Source organism: Lonchura striata, chromosome 6 (assembly GCF_050655825.1).
Source record: "Lonchura striata isolate lonStrDom1 chromosome 6, ASM5065582v1, whole genome shotgun sequence".
NCBI classification, from domain to species: domain Eukaryota; kingdom Metazoa; phylum Chordata; class Aves; order Passeriformes; family Estrildidae; genus Lonchura; species Lonchura striata.
The window spans coordinates 26,846,970-26,864,870 of NC_140708.1; the positions used below are offsets into that span (position 1 = coordinate 26,846,970).

Below are 17,901 nucleotides of genomic sequence, written 5' to 3' on the forward strand. Positions count from 1 at the left end.
CCAGAGCTTTGTTGGGCAAAGGAGGAGGACCTTTGTACAACTGCATCTGTATCCCACAGGGAGAGCATATGCACTCCATTGGCTTTGCTGACAGTGTAACTTATGAGTGCATTGTCCCCTTTTTGCTGACTCCCCTCCTTCTGAACCAAGGAAACGGAACTGGGAGAAAATCCAGGAGCCACCCTCATCCTGAGGCAGGACTGGCTACACCAGTGCTGGCAGACAGAAATGTCATTTGTCTGAAGACAACTAATGAGCCTTCTCTGCTCTTCTTTTTTGCAAACTTGACAATTCAATTCCTTCAATCTTTCCTCACAGGCCATGCTTTTAAGCTTGTGATCTTTCTTGTTGTCTTCTGTAGTTTCTCCAAGTGGTGTCCATCTTTCCTGAAAGGCAGTGTCCAAAACTGGTCACAGAACCTCACAGGAGGATTTACCAGCTTTAGATGGAGGGAAAGATTACTATAAACTGCTGTAGCTGCAATACCGTTTTCTCTGGAAAAGCCACTGAACAGATTGCTCACCACACTGTGTTTGGGTGATGGCTCTTATCTAAATGTCATATTTGCTTTTGTCCTTAAGTGAGTGAGATGTTCTCACCAGGCCCTCACCTATTTGTCAAATTCATTTTCAGTTCCAGCCCAATGTGTCAGTGCACTTTGCTCCCAGCCTGGTGTTATCCCAAAAACAGGCACGCTCTTTATCTTCCAGCTGACTAATGCACAGGTATGTGTGCACATGGGACAGTTCAAGCTGCCAAGCTGTCAGATAGCCCAAATTCATAGGACTCTGAGGGTTTTGAGGCATGTAGGGATGCATGATTTCAGTATCAAATGTCTCTTGAGAGACAGCATCCAAAAAACCCATTATACTGTTTGGATTATCAGTTTCACTGACACTTCAATGTTTGTACTTCAGCACTTAAAAGTATTTCATCTGGAAAAATATAACCCAGTAAATGTGTATTTATTATTCTACACATCACTACAAGGAAGGGCAGAGATCACACCAGTATTTAGGCCACAGTCTTTGCCATATGAATAATTAAAACTTGGAGCAGTCACCCACACTGTTCCATGTAACAGTTGTAAAAAGTGATGTAAAATCCTGATCTGGAGTTTGAATTCTAATTTCAGCATGCTGAATGTCTTGTTCTGATACTTTGAAATAAAGCCCCTTATACCAAAGCCATTGACTTTCTGCATATGTGCTTGTTTGTAAATTCTAAGACAAAGCTGAGCCTCTTGACAGCCTAAGAAAAGAATTTTCCAGTATGCTGGCCTGAAACAGGTGGTTTACATTACTTTGCAGCAAAGTCTTCCTAGGTAACTTGGATACAAGCATATTTACATGAAAAAGGCAGATGAAGAATGAGTAAGAAGTCAGCTAGGGACAGGGAAAATTTCATTAAAGGTTTGATAAATGAAACAGTGTGGCTTTTTTGAGTGTTTATGCACTCAGATTTTTGGTTGTGCTGAGTCTGAAGACAGGAGTGCCTTTTGGGTAATGTGCATCAAACCCTGAACCCTGCAAGTTCAGCAACCTCACAGAGTAATCAGTGAGGTAATTTAAGTCAATTCAGCCTGAAAAACTTCATGACTACTGAAATCTCGTTTTCATTCACCAGGAGGATGATGTGTGGGTCTCCTCTCCATGTTGAACAGCAGCACTGACTGCTCCCCTACCATCACTGCCAGCAGAACTCCACAGACACGAACTCCTGCAGTTAGAAAATGTGCCCAGACTGCATCACCAGAGCCCCTGTCTCCTGGGTGGGCTTGCTGAGTTTGCATGAGAGGTTCTGGGTTGACTTAGCACAGCCTGTGATGGTGGAGAACCATGTTGCTGAGGTGGTACAAGTCCCCACCTCCCTTCATTTAGGCTGGGACTGTATGATCTGTGTAATGGGTTCACTGCTGTGCCATGCCAGTCTCCTTGCAGCTCTGGTAAGAATGCTCAAGAAAAATATAAACATGTAATTCTATATGTAGAGAAGTGATGTTGGACTCTTTAGATAGACAGAAAAGACCAAGAAAAAAAAAAAAAAAGACAAAAAAAAGAAAGAAAAAAATCCAGAAAGGATAATTTCTTACAAATTGACTAAGAGAATAAATTCTCTCAGGAGTGGGCATTTCAGAAGTTGTGAGATAGAAGTGGAAGCCAGACAGAGAGAATAGACTGACAATAAATAAATTAGGGCTGAAAATGGGAATATTTGTGACCACAGAAAGAAGAGCTGAGAGGATAAAGGTGATGGTGGGAACTGTCTCTGTCAATGTGGCATTTATGCATGGAAGAGGGATTGCCTTGCAGTACAACCCCTTGTGATCCCTTCTGTAACAGACTGAGCATGAACATCCAAATGAAAGATCAAACATCAACTTTATCTGTTGTGCAAAGTCAGAGCTTACAAAAATATTTGTATTTATTAGACATGATGGGTTACAATTGTCTGAACCAAGCATGGCTTTGGTCTATGCACAGCATCTTTTCTCTTCTGCTTGACATTCCTAATATCATTCCTTAGACAAGCCTTAGTCTCTGCTTATTGCACATCTAAAAACAGCTGTTTGCCTGGCTCCTTTTAACTTTTGTTAGGAAGTCTTGTTTGGTGAGAAGGGAGTTGAGGGTGGGCAGTCTTGGCTGTGAGTGACATCTCCTGGCATCCAGAGGTGCTGTTGATTTAGTGTCGTTTGGCTGGAGGGGTCGTTTCCTACTCTGCGAGACACAGGAGTCAAATCTGCTTCCTTGCCTTCCCACAGAGCTGCCTCCCACGCTGGTGTGGTCCTGCCTGCTTATTCACTAATAGCAACAGGGTTTCCACAGCAAAATTGCTGCTGCCTGGAGTGACTGACAACATCCTCCCAGTTCTCTGTCTTGGAGACAGAAAGGATGTTAGATCTGTTCGTGTTTTGGGGCCATCACTGGATGGAACCAGTGGTAGCCCCCACAAAAAAGCAAGAGACCAAAATTGGAAACAGAGATGCAGCTGGGCTGTGCTCCAGCTTCTGGAGAGTGCTCAGTGCCTGTGCAGGCGGGCAGGGCTCCAGCATCAAGCAGCTCTGAGCTCTGAGAGGAGAAAAGCAGCATCATTTCTATGCCTACTTATGGCCCTACGGGATGTTTTAGTCACTGCACACAGTGGGCAGGGTGAGAGAAAGAGTAGAGATCTGTCTCTGCTTGGACTCTGACTGGGCACAGGGACAGAAGATCGTGTCTGCTTAATCTTTAGCTGAGGAAAACTGCTAGTGGAAGGAAAACCCTGGGGTCTGGAAATCAGTCAAGTACTGCTCCACTTGGTGGACACTGAGGAGTGTTTGCATGGCATTCAGCAGTGTGAATGTGAAACTCTAAGCAGCTGGAGGAAGCTGGAATTCTTTAGCCCCTGCAGAACCTGCAATTTCACCTAGAGCTGATGGAGATAACCAAGGGCACATAAAAGGGAACTTATTGAAATACCTCACCTTTCTGAACAAACAGCAAGTGAATTTTACCTGCATTGAATTCTTTAGATAGATTTGCAGTGTTGGTTTTTGTTTGAATTTTTAAAAAAATAAGTTTGTCTTTTTTAAACAAGTCTGTCAAGTATTCAAGTCTGTACACTTTGAGTGCTCTTTGGAAGGTTATTACTTTGTTACACTACCTTCTGGATTATGCTTATCACCTTGTACCTTTTCTTGTATGTAATATTTCAATACAAAACTTCTTGGTAGTATTAGAGTTCACAGAGATGGATGGTTTGGTATGGGATACAGAAATGAAGTCACCTATCTACAAACTTCAGAGTCCTGAAAAGTGCTCATGATATTGAACTAAAATTCAGGAAAAAGTCATATTCAGGGTTAAGAAAATAACGTGCCTTGGGAAAAAAAATTACTAATCTCAGGCTACAGGTAGGATGCAGACAATTATCATTATGCCTCTGCCTTCACACAAGAGATTTATACTTTATAATTGGGAAGGTCCATTATAGTGAGTACAATGTTCCTGCTATGCTGCCAATGCTGCCACTCTCAGAGTGTGGCTGCTGAAAAGATACAGCAGTCTGACAATACCCATCACAACAGGAAATCTGAGCATCTTAGAACTTGTGCAAAGTCACACATCCTTCATTCCTATGACTGCAAACACATAACAAATTTGTTCATGGTTGTGTCTAGGTAAGATCTCAGAGGAAGGGTGGCAATAATTATGTGGTTGTGCTGGGCAGCTGTCAGCAGCAGTTTCAATTTTCAGGCACGCTAACTTCATATCTATATTGTGCAGCTAATTTTACATTATAACATCTGCTTTAATTAATTTCTCTAGGGTTAAAATAATTTTGTTCAACAGACATGCTCAGTGCTATTATAACCTGAGCCAACCACTCTCTACAATGAGAGGGAAGGTCTCCTAGCTGCTATGCTCTGCTGTTTCTAATCACTTCAAGCCCTGAGTTCTGGGTGTTTTTGAATAGAGTTGGATAAAATACATTCTTACTTCCTACTGTCTGGTATGTGCACTAGGCTATTTTTTTAAAGCTGCATTCTTGGAGATATTGGCAAGCATGCTGACCCTCTAATAGGCACTCAAAAGTGCAAGCGTTACAAGCTTCCAGATTTCACAGTTAACCTCAGCAGATTTAACAGAGAGAACACAGATCTCCAGGTCAGTGTTACATCCCCAGTGGGCCTCTCTGTGGCATCTTCAAAGCGAGCTCTCCTGGCCCTTTTAGGTTCCATTTTCCCTAAGAAGGTAAGAAGATGTTATTTGCCTATAGTTAGAGATTTCCAGAGGTGTGTTGCTTCTTTTCACTTGGGTTAACTTCTAGACTAACTTGAGGATTTAGGGTCATTTGTAAGGTCAAGTAACACTGTATAGTTCTGGAACCTGGGACTGCTTCTCACATAAAACCAGAGCAATTAGAAACTGACCCTATTCAGAACATGAATGATTTTCATATTTGCCTACTTGATATGAAGTGCCAGGATGGATTTGGCACATTAATCTGAGTTTGGAGGTTGATGTGATTGTCTGCACTGAGGTATTGCCATCCTGAATGACTGTAATGTACTTCTAAACATCTCCTGGAGTATTTGTGTAAAAGGAAAAGAGAAACTATCTCCCATGCGAGTCAGATGATCAGTGCTTTTGAGCATGAAGCATCACTGTTGGTGGAAATGGATTTCATGTCATAGTGGGAGCACATATGTCCCCTGGAGCTATTGTTTCTTTTAAGTGTGGACTTTACATCAAATTTATAAATCTGGAAAATACACTGATACCCTTTCTAGAGCTTCATGTAGTAAGATGCTATTTTATTAAACAGTTGCATAACTGACCAAGTCTAAATTGTGAAATAAGGTTTTGGCTGTGGGATATATAAAGGATTATCCAAAACAGAAAAATGTGACAGACAGCATCATGCTAGCCACTAACAAGTGCAACTATATGTATATTGGCTCTGAAGGCTCAGATGACATATTGGCTGTGGATGATTTTCATCAGCTATAAGTGGCATTTTTTTACTGAATTCTATTGCTAAACATGTATATTAAACCACAAAAATCTTAATTTGTTAGATAGGTTATCCCAAATATGCCTGTAACATTTAAGGAATTAAAGTGGTACAAGTTCTGCAAAGTGTGTGATTTATCTACTGTGCCAATTCTGCAAACACAGGTCATTCATAACCTGGTGGGCAAAGGCAGATATTCACAGGGAAAAAGGACTACAGGAACATGCCAAAAGGCATGCCTTTGAAGTGTGAGAAAAGATGGACTACTGGGATAATAACATCCTTTTTCTGCTCTAGTCACAGGTACCAAACCAAAGATGTCCTCAACAAGAATGATTCTACTTATCCTGGGATTCCTCTCTACTTTGGCTGTAATTGCTTTAATTGCTGTAGCAGTGACCCAAAACCAGCCATTTCCGAAGAATATTAAGGTATTACGAGCTGGTACCCTTAGAGGAAAACAAGCTGGGGGGTTAGGTATCCATAGTGCTCACACACGTTGCTGCCCTTGCTGGCACTGGCTAACCTCTTTTTCTGGCTCCATGCACCTCAACACCTTGTTTTGCATCTTTGTGGTAAAACCAGTTACAGCTTCACGGGGAATCATCTCCTCAGTATCCAGTCCCAGCTTTGCGCTTTCTCTGCTCCCGTTTCCTTTGCCGGGAGCGTTGCACTGAAGCTCTGCTGAGAGGAGCAATGGCACACATTCCACAGCTGGCAGGCAGAGGGGCTGTGTGTGTCTGGTCCCCTGTGTGGAGCCAGCACACAGCACGTCTGGCTGGTACCTCAGGTGTGATATGGGCTCTGCTTTGCCCGCAGTATGGGATCGTGCTGGACGCGGGATCATCCCACACCAACCTCTACGTGTACGAGTGGCCAGCAGAGAAGGAGAACGACACCGGGGTGGTGAAGCAGGTGGAGGTGTGTAAAGTTGAAGGTAAGAAGAGAAGAAGGAGCTGGGGAAGGGGCGTGGGATGAAGAAGAGATAATGTAATAAAAGGGTGAGGGAGCAGAGATCTAAAGGAAGAAGCCAATAGTAGAAATAGTGTTCCACCTGTGAGATAATGCATCTCACTGGTTCCCATGGGGAGCTGTATATGCCTGACCTTCCTGGGGAGAAAAATGGGTCCATATTTTCCTCTGTTTTCAGGATGCTTGGAATTAATCACTTTTTGGAAAGAACTACACCAAAGAATGTACTTAAATAAATAAAATGTCGGCATGCACTCTTGCTGAAGTGCTGATGAAAGCAATGAGAAAGGACAGCATGGTTTGTTCTTTTTCAAGGCTTCTGTGCAAGCTATGCACAGGGATTGTGGCTTCAAGGTTGCTCAACTTATGCATATCATGGTGCTTTTTTAATTCTATTTAATTGCTGTGTAGATACAGGATGGTTTAGGAAGGCATAAATGAAGCCCAGGGGTGTGCACAACAAGGAACAGCAAAGACCATCATGGATCTCTGCATTCAGAGGTGTTGTCAGACCTGCCTGGGGTCTTTCCAGGCCTCTGCAGTGCAGGAGAGAGCCCTACTGTTATGAAGCTGCTGTGAGAGCTGCTCAGTGCTGCAGCACCCCATGTCACGAGCAGCACACTGAGCATGCAGCAAGCTGGAGCAAATGGGGCTTCACTGCTGCCATGCAGGCACTGGTCCTGGGCCAGTCCAGGGAACAAGTGGACACATGGCAGAAAAGGGACAATGATTTTTTCCTTGGGTTAGAACAAGACACAATAGCTGCAGAACACCCAGTGTTGTGGTGTTGAGTAGAAAGTGCACAAACAAATGACAGCATCTGCCCCCGGAGGAGGCAGCATGGAGGGTCAGGGATTTTCAGGCGCAGATCCAGGGTACACCCAGGGAGACTCAGAGGAGGGTCTGCAGATGTTCAGGGCATGTGAAAGCAATGGCTTGTCCCAGCCCTCATTGCTAGTGCATAGCCTGCTTTGTGGAGAAAGGGTGGCAGATGCTGGGCACTGTGACCACCCACTATGTGCATTGGGTTTAGCTGCTGCTGTAGGATTTCTAAAGCTCCTCAGAAATGGGGTGGTTGAATCCGATCCTGCTGCCTATGATATGGTTTAACACCCCCACTCATGACAGCATTCTGGGGTTTTGTTTGGAGTCTGAACTATAAAGTGTCTTTACTTCTTGCAGGCCCTGGGATCTCAGGTTACTCCCATGCCACAGAGAAGGCAGGTCCCTCTCTGGAACAGTGCCTACAACAAGCAAAAGAGGTGATTCCCTCAGCACAGCACAAAGAGACACCCGTCTACCTCGGAGCAACTGCTGGCATGCGGCTTCTCAGGTACTGCAGGGCTTGTCCCCCTCTCCTGTAGCACTGCACCTGGGATTGCCATGGATATGCAGTGGGGATTCCAGGCAACAGTCCTTGGACACACTACTGGCTCCCACTGTGCCCAGATATGCTCCTCTGCTGCTGACCCCTCAGAGCCCCAAGTCCCCTGGACTTTTCCATTGCTTCCCCATTCACCCCAACTCTCCATCATCTCCTGCATCCACATGCAGCACAGAGACACCAGGAGATAGCAGTGTCCCGACATCCCTATAATAAAAGGATGATCAAACATCCCCACAGTTTGGTATTAGGCCCAGATTTTTGAGCCCAAATATGTTGCAACTCCCCACAGAGGGGCATCAGAGGCTAAGGTGATTTTATAATCACATCCTTCTTTAATTACAATTTGTGATTTACATGAGGGTGACCCAGACTTCTCCTGGCTAGGGCAGGGAACTGATCTTTGTTACATATTGCCTGGGAAATCTTCCTGGAGATATCTTCTGGATTTCTTCTATAATGGCGACAGCAATGAGTGAGAGGAGTCTCCACAGTGCAACCAGCTCCTGTCAGAATACATGCTGCAGAACGAGAACTCTGGTCTGTGCTCCAAGTACCTACCATTCCCAGCTGCAGGGTCTGTAAGTGTCAGAGTTGGTGGCAGCTGTGCTGCCAAGGTGTGACAGAGAGCACCATGGCCAGCTAGAGCTGGATTATTCACACTAATGACTGACCTCTGATCACTGACTCTTGGTGGGGAGTTGCAGCCTTCATACTCAGATAAAGCACATAGCGAGCTGTCAGCCAGAGTTACTCCACCCTTTCTTCTGTTCATCCAGGTTGCAGAATGAAAGTGCAGCTGACAAAGTCTTGTCCTCAGTAGAAAACACACTACGCTCAGCTCCCTTCAACTTCCAGGGTGCCAGAATCATCACTGGTCAGGAAGAAGGAGCCTACGGATGGATCACCATTAACTACCTTCTGGGCAATTTCAAGCAGGTAGTATATCTATAGCAATTTGAATCACTGGCTTGCAGCACTTTGTAAATCCTGCCTTTCAAGAAGGTGTCACAGGCACTCTCTTCCCTTGTAAGCCATTTACCAGGGATCAGGAAGCTGCACATCTTGCCTCAGCAGTTGCTGTGAGTACATCCTGATACTAAGTGGTGTCGGGATGCACCACTATAATTAGGCTTCAAGCACTGAAATAAAACACCAGCATGTTAAATAATTTTGCTTGGGTACAGCATCCTTCTCACTTCCTGATCTAAAATATTTCTGTTTCTGAAAAGTTTGACTATGGTTCTTTCCTGTTGAGCTTATAAACCTTCTGAGAGCTGAAACAGTAAGTGGACTGCATTTGCTCATAACAATAGTATTAGATTTCATATTCTTTGCCCTCCTGCAAAGACTCAGATACGATCCATCTTCTGTATTTACAAGCTTGCATTTTTCTTATGTCTTGCTCCAGCTCTCATCTCATGCCCCCTCCAGGACTTCCCATGTTTCCCATGTTCTGTGCTTCTGCTTCTCTTCTCATAGCTCTTTCTCTTTTTTATTTATCCAAAATAAATCTTCTCCATGCCAAATATATCTGGTTTACTTTGATTTTTTTTTTCCCCAAGTCTGGCTGGAAAAAGCTTCTACACTCCCTGAAATCTTTAAGTGAGACATCAGGAGCTCTAGACCTTGGAGGAGCCTCCACACAGATTACCTTTGTATCAAAGGAGCTCACTTCTGAGTCCCCAGAGAACCAGCTCTACTTCCGTCTCTATGGCAAGGATTACCAAGTGTACACGCACAGCTTTCTCTGCTATGGGAAGGACCAGGCTCTGCAGCAGAAACTGGCCAGGGATCTACAGGCAAGTACATCTACACCTGTAATTGAACAATCCTGGGCTCTCCCAGCTTTGGGATACTGGTGCTGCAAAAGTTGCTGCGTCCCAGCTCACCTCTTAGTTTGGATTGAAAAAATGTCATTGTTCTCCATACAGACAGGGCATGAGGTGCCCAAAGAGGTGACAGTCAATACTTTCAAAAGTACTACCAATTTGAGATGCCTTAATTCTTGGGCATGGAATAGCAAGAGAACTGCATTTAACTGAAGTACTCAGGGGAGGTGACATTTTACCATCTCTGAGAAACCCAAATCAACAGCACAGCTTCACAAACTATGACTTAAAATAATTTGCCCAGGGTCCTACAGGGAGACTGGCAGTATCCACATCTTCCCCTGTACAGCCAGTGCCTTAAGCCATCCTTATCCTTTTGATCTGATGTGTGCATCTGGATGTGATGTACTGTGACAAGGGCCACCCTTCCTTGTGGTTCTTTCCCAGGTTGTTATTCTAGAGCAAAGTATAACAGCTTGGATTTTTATTTTCAGACTCTGGATAACAGCCTTCTCCCTGACCCATGCTTTCACAAGGGTTATGAGAGGACTATAAACATTAGTGACTTCTTCAAAAACCCTTGCACATCAGAAAAGAAAAAGCAATTACCTTTCAACCAGCTGTACATAAAGGGAGAGGGGGACTATCAAAAGTGCCGAGAAAATATCCAGAATCTCTTCGACAAAAGCAATTGTCCTTACTCCAGTTGCTCCTTCAATGGGATATACCTACCTCCATTACAAGGGGATTTTGGGGTGAGTCTTCACTCATTCTTCAACTGTCTGTGATCCAGAATGTCAGAAGAGCAGAAATTCAAAGTAATGCCAGAGCGCATTCTTATGACTGAGGCAGGAAATCATTTACAAGATGGCTTTCTGGACATGTAACTATGAAAGTAGTGCTGCACTCGCTGTGAAGACAGATGTGTTAAGAGCTACCCCAGTAAATACTGGCCCAGTAGTACTGCACTGCTCCCATTCTAACCCATCTCCTTGGGCTGCTGTGTTCACTCACTTTTTAAGCTGTCCAGCAGCAGAGGCAGGAGAGCCTGCTGCAGGAACACTGCTCCTGCAAACCTTGTTTCCTGAGGTCAGTGGTGGCACCAGACCTGAAGTTCACCCAGAAGTGTCTGAGTGCTACTGAAACCAGTCAGCTCACCTATCTGCTTGCCAGGCATGAGGAGACAGTGCACACTCTGAACACACATTATGTGTGACACCACGCTGACCATCAGTCCTAGAGCTGCAAGAGCTGCTCAGTGATTGTGAGGCTTTCCAGGGAACAGCTAATACAATCTTGCCCTGCTCCTAAGCTGCCTTCTACCTATCAGCTACTGGCCATGATCAGAGATGGAGTCTCTGGACCTCAGGGCTCTGTACAATCCATTCAGACCATCACCTCTGCTCTTTGTGGTGATATTGTTTGCATACTAATCTTACTCAGTTGCCAAAATGGGATCATGGTTGTGATGGCAATCAGTGTTCACTGTGTGGCACTGGCACAAGTAAAGGAGAGAGCTCCTTTAGAACAGAAGTTCTTCAGGATATCATAATTCCTACCTCCATCTCTCAGCAGCTCTGAGCCATATGTCTAAAAATAACATCACTCTTGAAAACATTCCTGCTCTTTTGTGTGTGCTGTTGCTTCTTATATTTCTTTATCTAGAAATAAACTCATTTTCTTCCGTGGGATTTGTGGCCTAGTCAGATTAAAAAAATCTTTCTCCTTTAGGCTTTTTCTGCTTTCTATTTTGTGATGAACTTTTTGAACCTGACCAGTGAACCAAAACCCCTTGCTCTGAACAAAGTGACCAGCACCATTGAGACCTTCTGTGCCCGGCCTTGGCAAGAGGTGAGCCATGCTTGTTGCAGTAGATTGGGGCTCCTGATATTTTTCTGTGGGATAAATGGCTGGGATTAATCTCCAGAGCAAGATGGGGAAGATCCCCCCAGCATCTGCAGCGGATGCTCAGGCACAAGCTGGAGCAGTGGGAAGGTGTGTTTAACAGTCTGGTGATTGCCTCCTTCCCTAGGTGAAGACAGCCTATCACAACATCAAAGAAAAGTACCTGAGTGAGTACTGCTTCTCTGGAGTCTACATCCTCTCTCTCCTGGAAAATGGCTATGAGTTCACTGAAAACAACTGGCAAATGGTCCACTTCCTTGGAAAGGTGTGTTTCGTGGAGGGGAGGGCTCTACCCCAGCAGTTCTCTGCAGCCTCTGCCACACAGCCTGGCCCTTTATCCCGAGGGTGCCACTGCTCAGGTAATGCCATAGGCAGCCTCTCAGCACTGATTCTGCTCTTCTGTTTCAGATTGACAGCAGTGATGCAGGTTGGACCCTGGGCTACATGCTGAACCTGACCAACATGATCCCTGCAGAGGAGCCAGCTGGGCCCCCCCTCTCCCACGGCAGCTACGTGGGGCTGATGGTGCTGTGCTCCCTTGTGCTGGTGTCTGTGCTCCTGTTTGCCTGGCTTCTCCTCCACAAGCCCAAGTGCCTGCAGAAGGGGATTGTTTAGGAAGAACCTGAAGGGGAGAGGAGCCGTGTCATCCTGGTTGCTCAGGGCTAGGAGACCCCAGCAGAGCAGGCTGTACTGCAGAGTCCCTCTCACTGAAGCCTCTGACTGTAAAACAAGGGCATTTATTTCTTCTGAATCACACTTGCACTGACAGACGTTGGGACATCAGGCTCGCCACCTTCTCTGCCAAGGACAAACAAGCTCCTGTCCCCTCCTTGAATGGGTCGTACTTTCATTCAAGGAAACTTTGCTGCTTGTTGGTTTCTGCCTTGTGCACAGCATTATAAAGAGAAAAGTGGCAGCAATCTTTGGGAGCCAGTGCTCCTGCAAGGGTTATCTCAGGGTCACACATCCCACTGAGCTCTTGGGAGCTATCACGTCCAGGGTGATCTGCTCCTTCTCTGCTGAAGCTGTTCCAAGAGCCCTTTCTGCACCAGCACACCCCTGCTCACCTCCCTGCGCCCTGAGCTCTAGCAGCCCTACAGCTGGGTACAGCTCCTGCACCTGGCTGGCCCTGAAGGTGGGTCAGGCTCTCAAATGCCACTCTGGGAAAAGAAGGGATGAGGAGGAAGAAGCTGAGTGTGCTTGTGGTCATCAGCCCTTAGCTGGGCTCTGTCGGCTGTCAGCTCCTTTTGCAGGTGGCAAAATGCCTTTTTCCCACGTCTTCCTGATGTTGTTGCTGGACCAAAGCTGGCTCACTGTTGCACTGAGCCATTCCCATGTCCCTAAGGTACATCAAGCCACAAGTTCCCAAATAGGAATTGCTGCTTTTTATAGGAAGAGCTTGTGTTGGCCCAGGTTCCTTGGCCAGTAGTGCTTGTCTATGCCTGCAGGGACTCTGGTGGGACCAGTGTGCCCTCAGGTATAACCCACTAAAGCAATCCAGGGTCACTGTGCTGGTAACACAGCAGCCTCCAGTCTAGGGAAAGTGTTTATTAGTTAATGTTGCTGTAGGCAGCTGGCAGCAGTTAAACAGCATGAGTATGCACAGATTGAACCACTCTTTCCACCAGCGAATTAGTGGAGATTTGCCTTTCCTTTCCTCCTAGCACAGACTTATCCTATGGCCACAAGACCCAGGGCTTGTGATGCACATACTGCAGCCCACACAAGTAGGACGATGCCACTGATTGAGTTTAAGATCACTTTCGTCCATGTTTCCATTTCTTTGTCCAAAAAAAGAGAGGTAAGTCAGAAATCCGTTTTTGTAAAAACACTCAGAAACCACTGGTGCCTGTCTACCTCCCACAAAATCTCAGAAATCTCTTCTCCTAATGACCTGTAAATGTGGAGGCAAAAAGAAAGCAGATATTGTAGAGGAGAAGGCACAGCAAAGACAGATCTCTTTCCCCAAGCAGAGGTGTAGGCAGTGTGGAAGGGGTCAGGATTTGCAACCCAAACAATGCTTTCTCCTTTAGGCAAGCACAGAAACAGAGCTCTCCCTGTCTGTCCCTCTGCATAGTCCAGGCTGGAAAATGTCACCCAGTTATTTCTACTTCATGCCTGAAAGTAGAAGCCCTAATATATTGAAGGACCTAAAAGTAAGGGGAAAATATACCCTGTCCTAAGATCTTTGGGCAGATCATTGTTCTTCCAAAAACCTGTGTCTTATTTTTGCTCTGAATTAGGTGGCTTCAGCTTCTGTTGGATCTTGTTCTGCCCATTTCCAAAAGACTGAGTAACTCTGCTATTAAAATCCCTTTTTCCTCAGTGGTGCTTGCAAGTTGTCATTATATCATATTAAAGAGATTGGTTTTCAATCTGTAAAGTGGTCTCTGCAGATATCACTAGCGGCTCTCAACTCCACTTCTTTTAAAAGTTTTACATCTTTCTGAAACCTGGACGCCAAAGTTTTCAGCAGGTAGTTGAGTCACTAATAGTGTATATATCTGGTTTTGATTTATGCTTTATGTAACCCATTCGTATATTTCTGGTCTAGGTCTGTTCACATAACAGAAAGTTTTTCAGCTTTTGAGTCTAGCAGGACTATTACAACTTTTTTCCCAGTCATGGCATTTCAGAACAGCCTCTGTCTCACATCCTACATCAGTCTCTCTCAATATGAGCTATTTTTCCTTCTGTGTGGCCCTACTGAAGCACATATTATTCAAAGAATATTGCCCCAAGCAGATTATCCAGTTCAATCTGCAAATGATGTTTCACCAGCTGTGAGTCTGCTGACCAGTTTTTGTTTATCTGCAAATACGCTGCAATGTCAGAATTCAGCTAGGGATGCAGCCTTCCTTCTGTTGTTTGCAGCAAAGACAGGTAGATGAGAGATGAGCAGCAGGCTTTGGCCATGGCTGGAAGGCATGCAGGAGAAACGTGTGATCAGAGCTGCTTGTGCTGCCCAGACACCTCATCTGCAGCACACCCCATCCATCACGTGCCACCTTCCTTGCATAGGAGCCTTTGTAGCAGAGCAGAGGCCCTGGAGAAGCTCCCAGGTGAGCTGGTGCATCCGTCCTTCCTATGAACAGCCTGGCAACCTGCAGAGTGGCAGCTCCTCTCCCGAGACCTCCTTGGGGATCTGGCAGCTGCTCAGTTGTGTCCATGATGAGAACTGGCAGATCCATTAAGACATGTCAGAAATTGATGTAAAAACTTCATGTGGAAGTTGGTGTAGAAAGGAAGCTTGTTTCAGTCTGCTCTTCTTGTCCCTGCTTAAGGATTTTTGTGAAAGGAAAATGTCAAATATCTGGGAGAAGAGCTTTTACAATATTTTGTATCTTCATTGCAAGTCCCATAGCATTAATACTGTTATCTCCTGATTTTGGAGCCAGGTGAGCAGCTGGCATCTTCACTTACTCCTCCTGTCTTAATTATCTCACTTTTTGGCTTGAGATTTGGGGGGGTTTAAGCTTTAAATATGATTTGAGTGCAACAAAAAGGCCTGAACTAAGATAGATGCAAAATATGTTACAATATTTTTAAACCTTATAACTTTTAGACCCTATTCATAAATCAATCTCTACAGGATAAGAACTTCTAAGGTGACAACATTCCAGTTGAGCAGCCTGAGGCTCCAGGAATTGGTTGACTGAAGGCATCCTGTCAGGGTCATGTCACTGCCTGGTAGTGAACATTCACAGAACGGCCTATGATTGTTTTCTCTACATTTCTCCTGATATTGCAGGACTTTATTCATGGAGGCTACTCAAAATCCTTGGTCAAAGAGCTCAAGTTTATGAACATTCATTTCTTTGCTTCTGTGTTGCATCTGATCCAGCTGTATTCAACTCAAATGTGTATTCCAGAGCCACCCAACATGTACATGAAGACCATTAATGATAGTGAAGAGAGTTTCCAAATATGCCAATAATAATGTATAATTTCTCTTGTTAATACAGTTGATCTGCCTCAGTGATAATTATCTATGCCTTATTTCTAATTTGATAGCTTCTGGCTTTCATTTCTAGACACTTCCTGCTTTACCAATTTGCTTTTCCTGGGTAAAAAGCATCTTTTGACATCACATGTTCCTGTATTACATATTTACTCACTATTCAGCTCTGCTGCACTGCCAAGACCCTAGACCTTGGTCTCTCCTGAAGAGAGAATTCTCCTGGGCTCCTAGGAAGCTCTCAGATGCGCTGCAGCAAGGTGGGACGAGCGTCTCTGCTTTGGGTTCAAATGTTGATTGGTCCCTTTTTGGGGAGATTCCTTGCAGAAGGAGTTGATAGCTTTTCAGGGTGCAAGAGCAGCCTGGTCTCGCTATGAGGGGACTGATAACCTCTGTGAGCTCTGCTATATTCAGCTGAGTGTCAAGTGCAGGGCAAAACGATTGGAACTTGTCAGAAGAGAGCCTGCAGCATCCTCACCTCTTGCAGGAAAACTGTTCCCCACCACAGGCTGTAAGTACCTTTCACTCTTCTCCCTGATAAAGCTGCCTCTCCTCTGTGCACAGGCTACAGCAGATTTCTCCAGCCCTACAGCAAAGCACAGTGGGGCCTCCACTTGGAAGAAAGCTCTCAGAAGTGAGGCCATCACCTCTGCACTGGAAGGTTGATTTGAAGTGTTGGCACTGGCCAGGGCTTCCCAGTTTCTCCCAGAGCAGTTCTGGGCCGGATGTGTGCCCCTTCCTTCTCCACCCCAATTCTTCCCATGCTCTGTGCCAGGCAGGATGTGCAGGCTCTGCAGGGCTGCCAGCTTTGTCACAGGCTCAACAGCCTGTTCAGGAGGGACTGGGGAGAGCACACTGAGGACAACAGCCCCTGCCACCCAGGCCATGTGTTTTCTTTCCGTGGCCCAACCCTGAAGAAATGGATCTTTCTTTTGATGCACACACAAGCCTCTGTATGCTTATCATAATAAAGACTTCTGAACTGATGCCAGAAAAGTTTTCATGCTCTATTCCAGAAGATGGGAGTTTGCCAGTAGTGGAATGGAGTTTCTGGCACTAAACATGGAAAAGTCCTGAGATGTGATTTCCTCTCTTGCCAGTTCCTTGATGCTCTCCTAGGTCAGCTCTGAAGTTGCCGGTGTATGGGTAGCATCCCCTCCTGGTAGAGAAATGCACTGTGGTTTTTCCCAGTCTCTGGGCACCTCACAAGGGTTGCCTCACTCCTGGGAAGGCTGCTAGTGCTGAAACCACATCTTTCTTTGCCTTAGCTTCATCTTGACCTGCTCAAAGCAGTTTGCTCTCCCAAGCTGTGAACTGGCCAGAAGCAGTCCTCTGTTCTCAGTTTCCCTCTCCCTCCCCCAGACAGCCCCATTGGCATGGTGCTGGCACTGCAGCCCACCTTCCCAGCCCTCCAGACAGGTGAAGGACAGTAGGCCTGTGCCCCTTGCTCACAGGGCTGCGTGTCTCCATGTGCAGCCACAGCCACAGTCTGCCAAAGCAAACAATGCTTGTCACAGTTGTTATTTTTCTTTCAGCATGAACTCCCCACAGTTCTCTCATTCTTATGGCTATTAGCTTGAACTTTCCTCAGATTTTCCAATCTTCCTCTGTTAACAATATGGCCAGAACTAAAGTGAGCCCATCAGATGCAGTATTTCCCTGGTCAGTTCCAGCAGAATCAGCTCCTTGCCGCCTGTGCCCATCAGCAATGCAAAGGTGGGGAGACAGGGCTTGTATTCACATTCCTCTCACTCTCACCACAGTGGCACAGAGCATTCCTTCTCCCCTTCTTTCTCCCACTGCCTCCAGGTCTCTCCATTTTTGAACATCTGGGTGGGGGGTGGGGGAGTGTATGATGCATCCCAGATGTATTTGCCATATTTTCCAAATGAAGTTTTTATTTACTTCCTTCACTGTTTCTAAGTCCTAATGTCTTCTATTGTTTGTTTCTGCTTTCATCAGTGTTTTCAAACATGTCCAAATTTATTATTGTCATTTTCCTAGAATGTATAAAGGCCATGCTAGGTCATATCAAGCAGACAGTTCATTGGCACTCATTTCCAGCTGAGGATTTAGAGGGACAGTTAGGGAAACAGCACAATCCTTTTCTTCTACCCATCAGGGGCTTAGGAAATTTGTGATCAAATTATTACTTCAAGATCTGATAACTGCAGGTGACCCTGTTCTCTATGAATTCATCTTATCCTCTTTTGCATTTAACTTTCAGGTTTGATGATGTAATTTCAGAGTGTCTTTTGTGCAAAACTATTCCCTTTTGTATGTTTTAAACCTGCTGCCTGATAAGAGGCTGCCTCCATCCCTGTGCTATGGATAACACTGACTAACTCTCCAGA

The 17,901-nt window shown here is 45.3% G+C and overlaps 1 protein-coding gene across 4 annotated transcripts in view; it reads left to right on the forward strand.

Moving 5' to 3' along the window:
* The window catches only part of ENTPD1 (ectonucleoside triphosphate diphosphohydrolase 1), a 33,326-nt gene extending 15,425 nt beyond the window's left edge, over nucleotides 1–17,901 (forward strand). For 2 of the 4 annotated variants that reach the window (XM_021536445.3, XM_085582616.1), the window contains exons 2-10: nucleotides 5,794–5,927; nucleotides 6,316–6,433; nucleotides 7,651–7,801; nucleotides 8,632–8,791; nucleotides 9,418–9,654; nucleotides 10,179–10,439; nucleotides 11,416–11,535; nucleotides 11,717–11,854; nucleotides 11,998–17,901. In XM_021536445.3, the coding sequence (XP_021392120.3) occupies nucleotides 5,794–5,927; nucleotides 6,316–6,433; nucleotides 7,651–7,801; nucleotides 8,632–8,791; nucleotides 9,418–9,654; nucleotides 10,179–10,439; nucleotides 11,416–11,535; nucleotides 11,717–11,854; nucleotides 11,998–12,204 (1,526 nt within the window). In that variant the 3' untranslated portion in view covers nucleotides 12,205–17,901. The remainder of the gene's footprint in view (nucleotides 1–5,793; nucleotides 5,928–6,315; nucleotides 6,434–7,650; nucleotides 7,802–8,631; nucleotides 8,792–9,417; nucleotides 9,655–10,178; nucleotides 10,440–11,415; nucleotides 11,536–11,716; nucleotides 11,855–11,997) is intronic. The other 2 variants (XM_085582617.1, XM_085582618.1) reach the window with 1 other exon arrangement.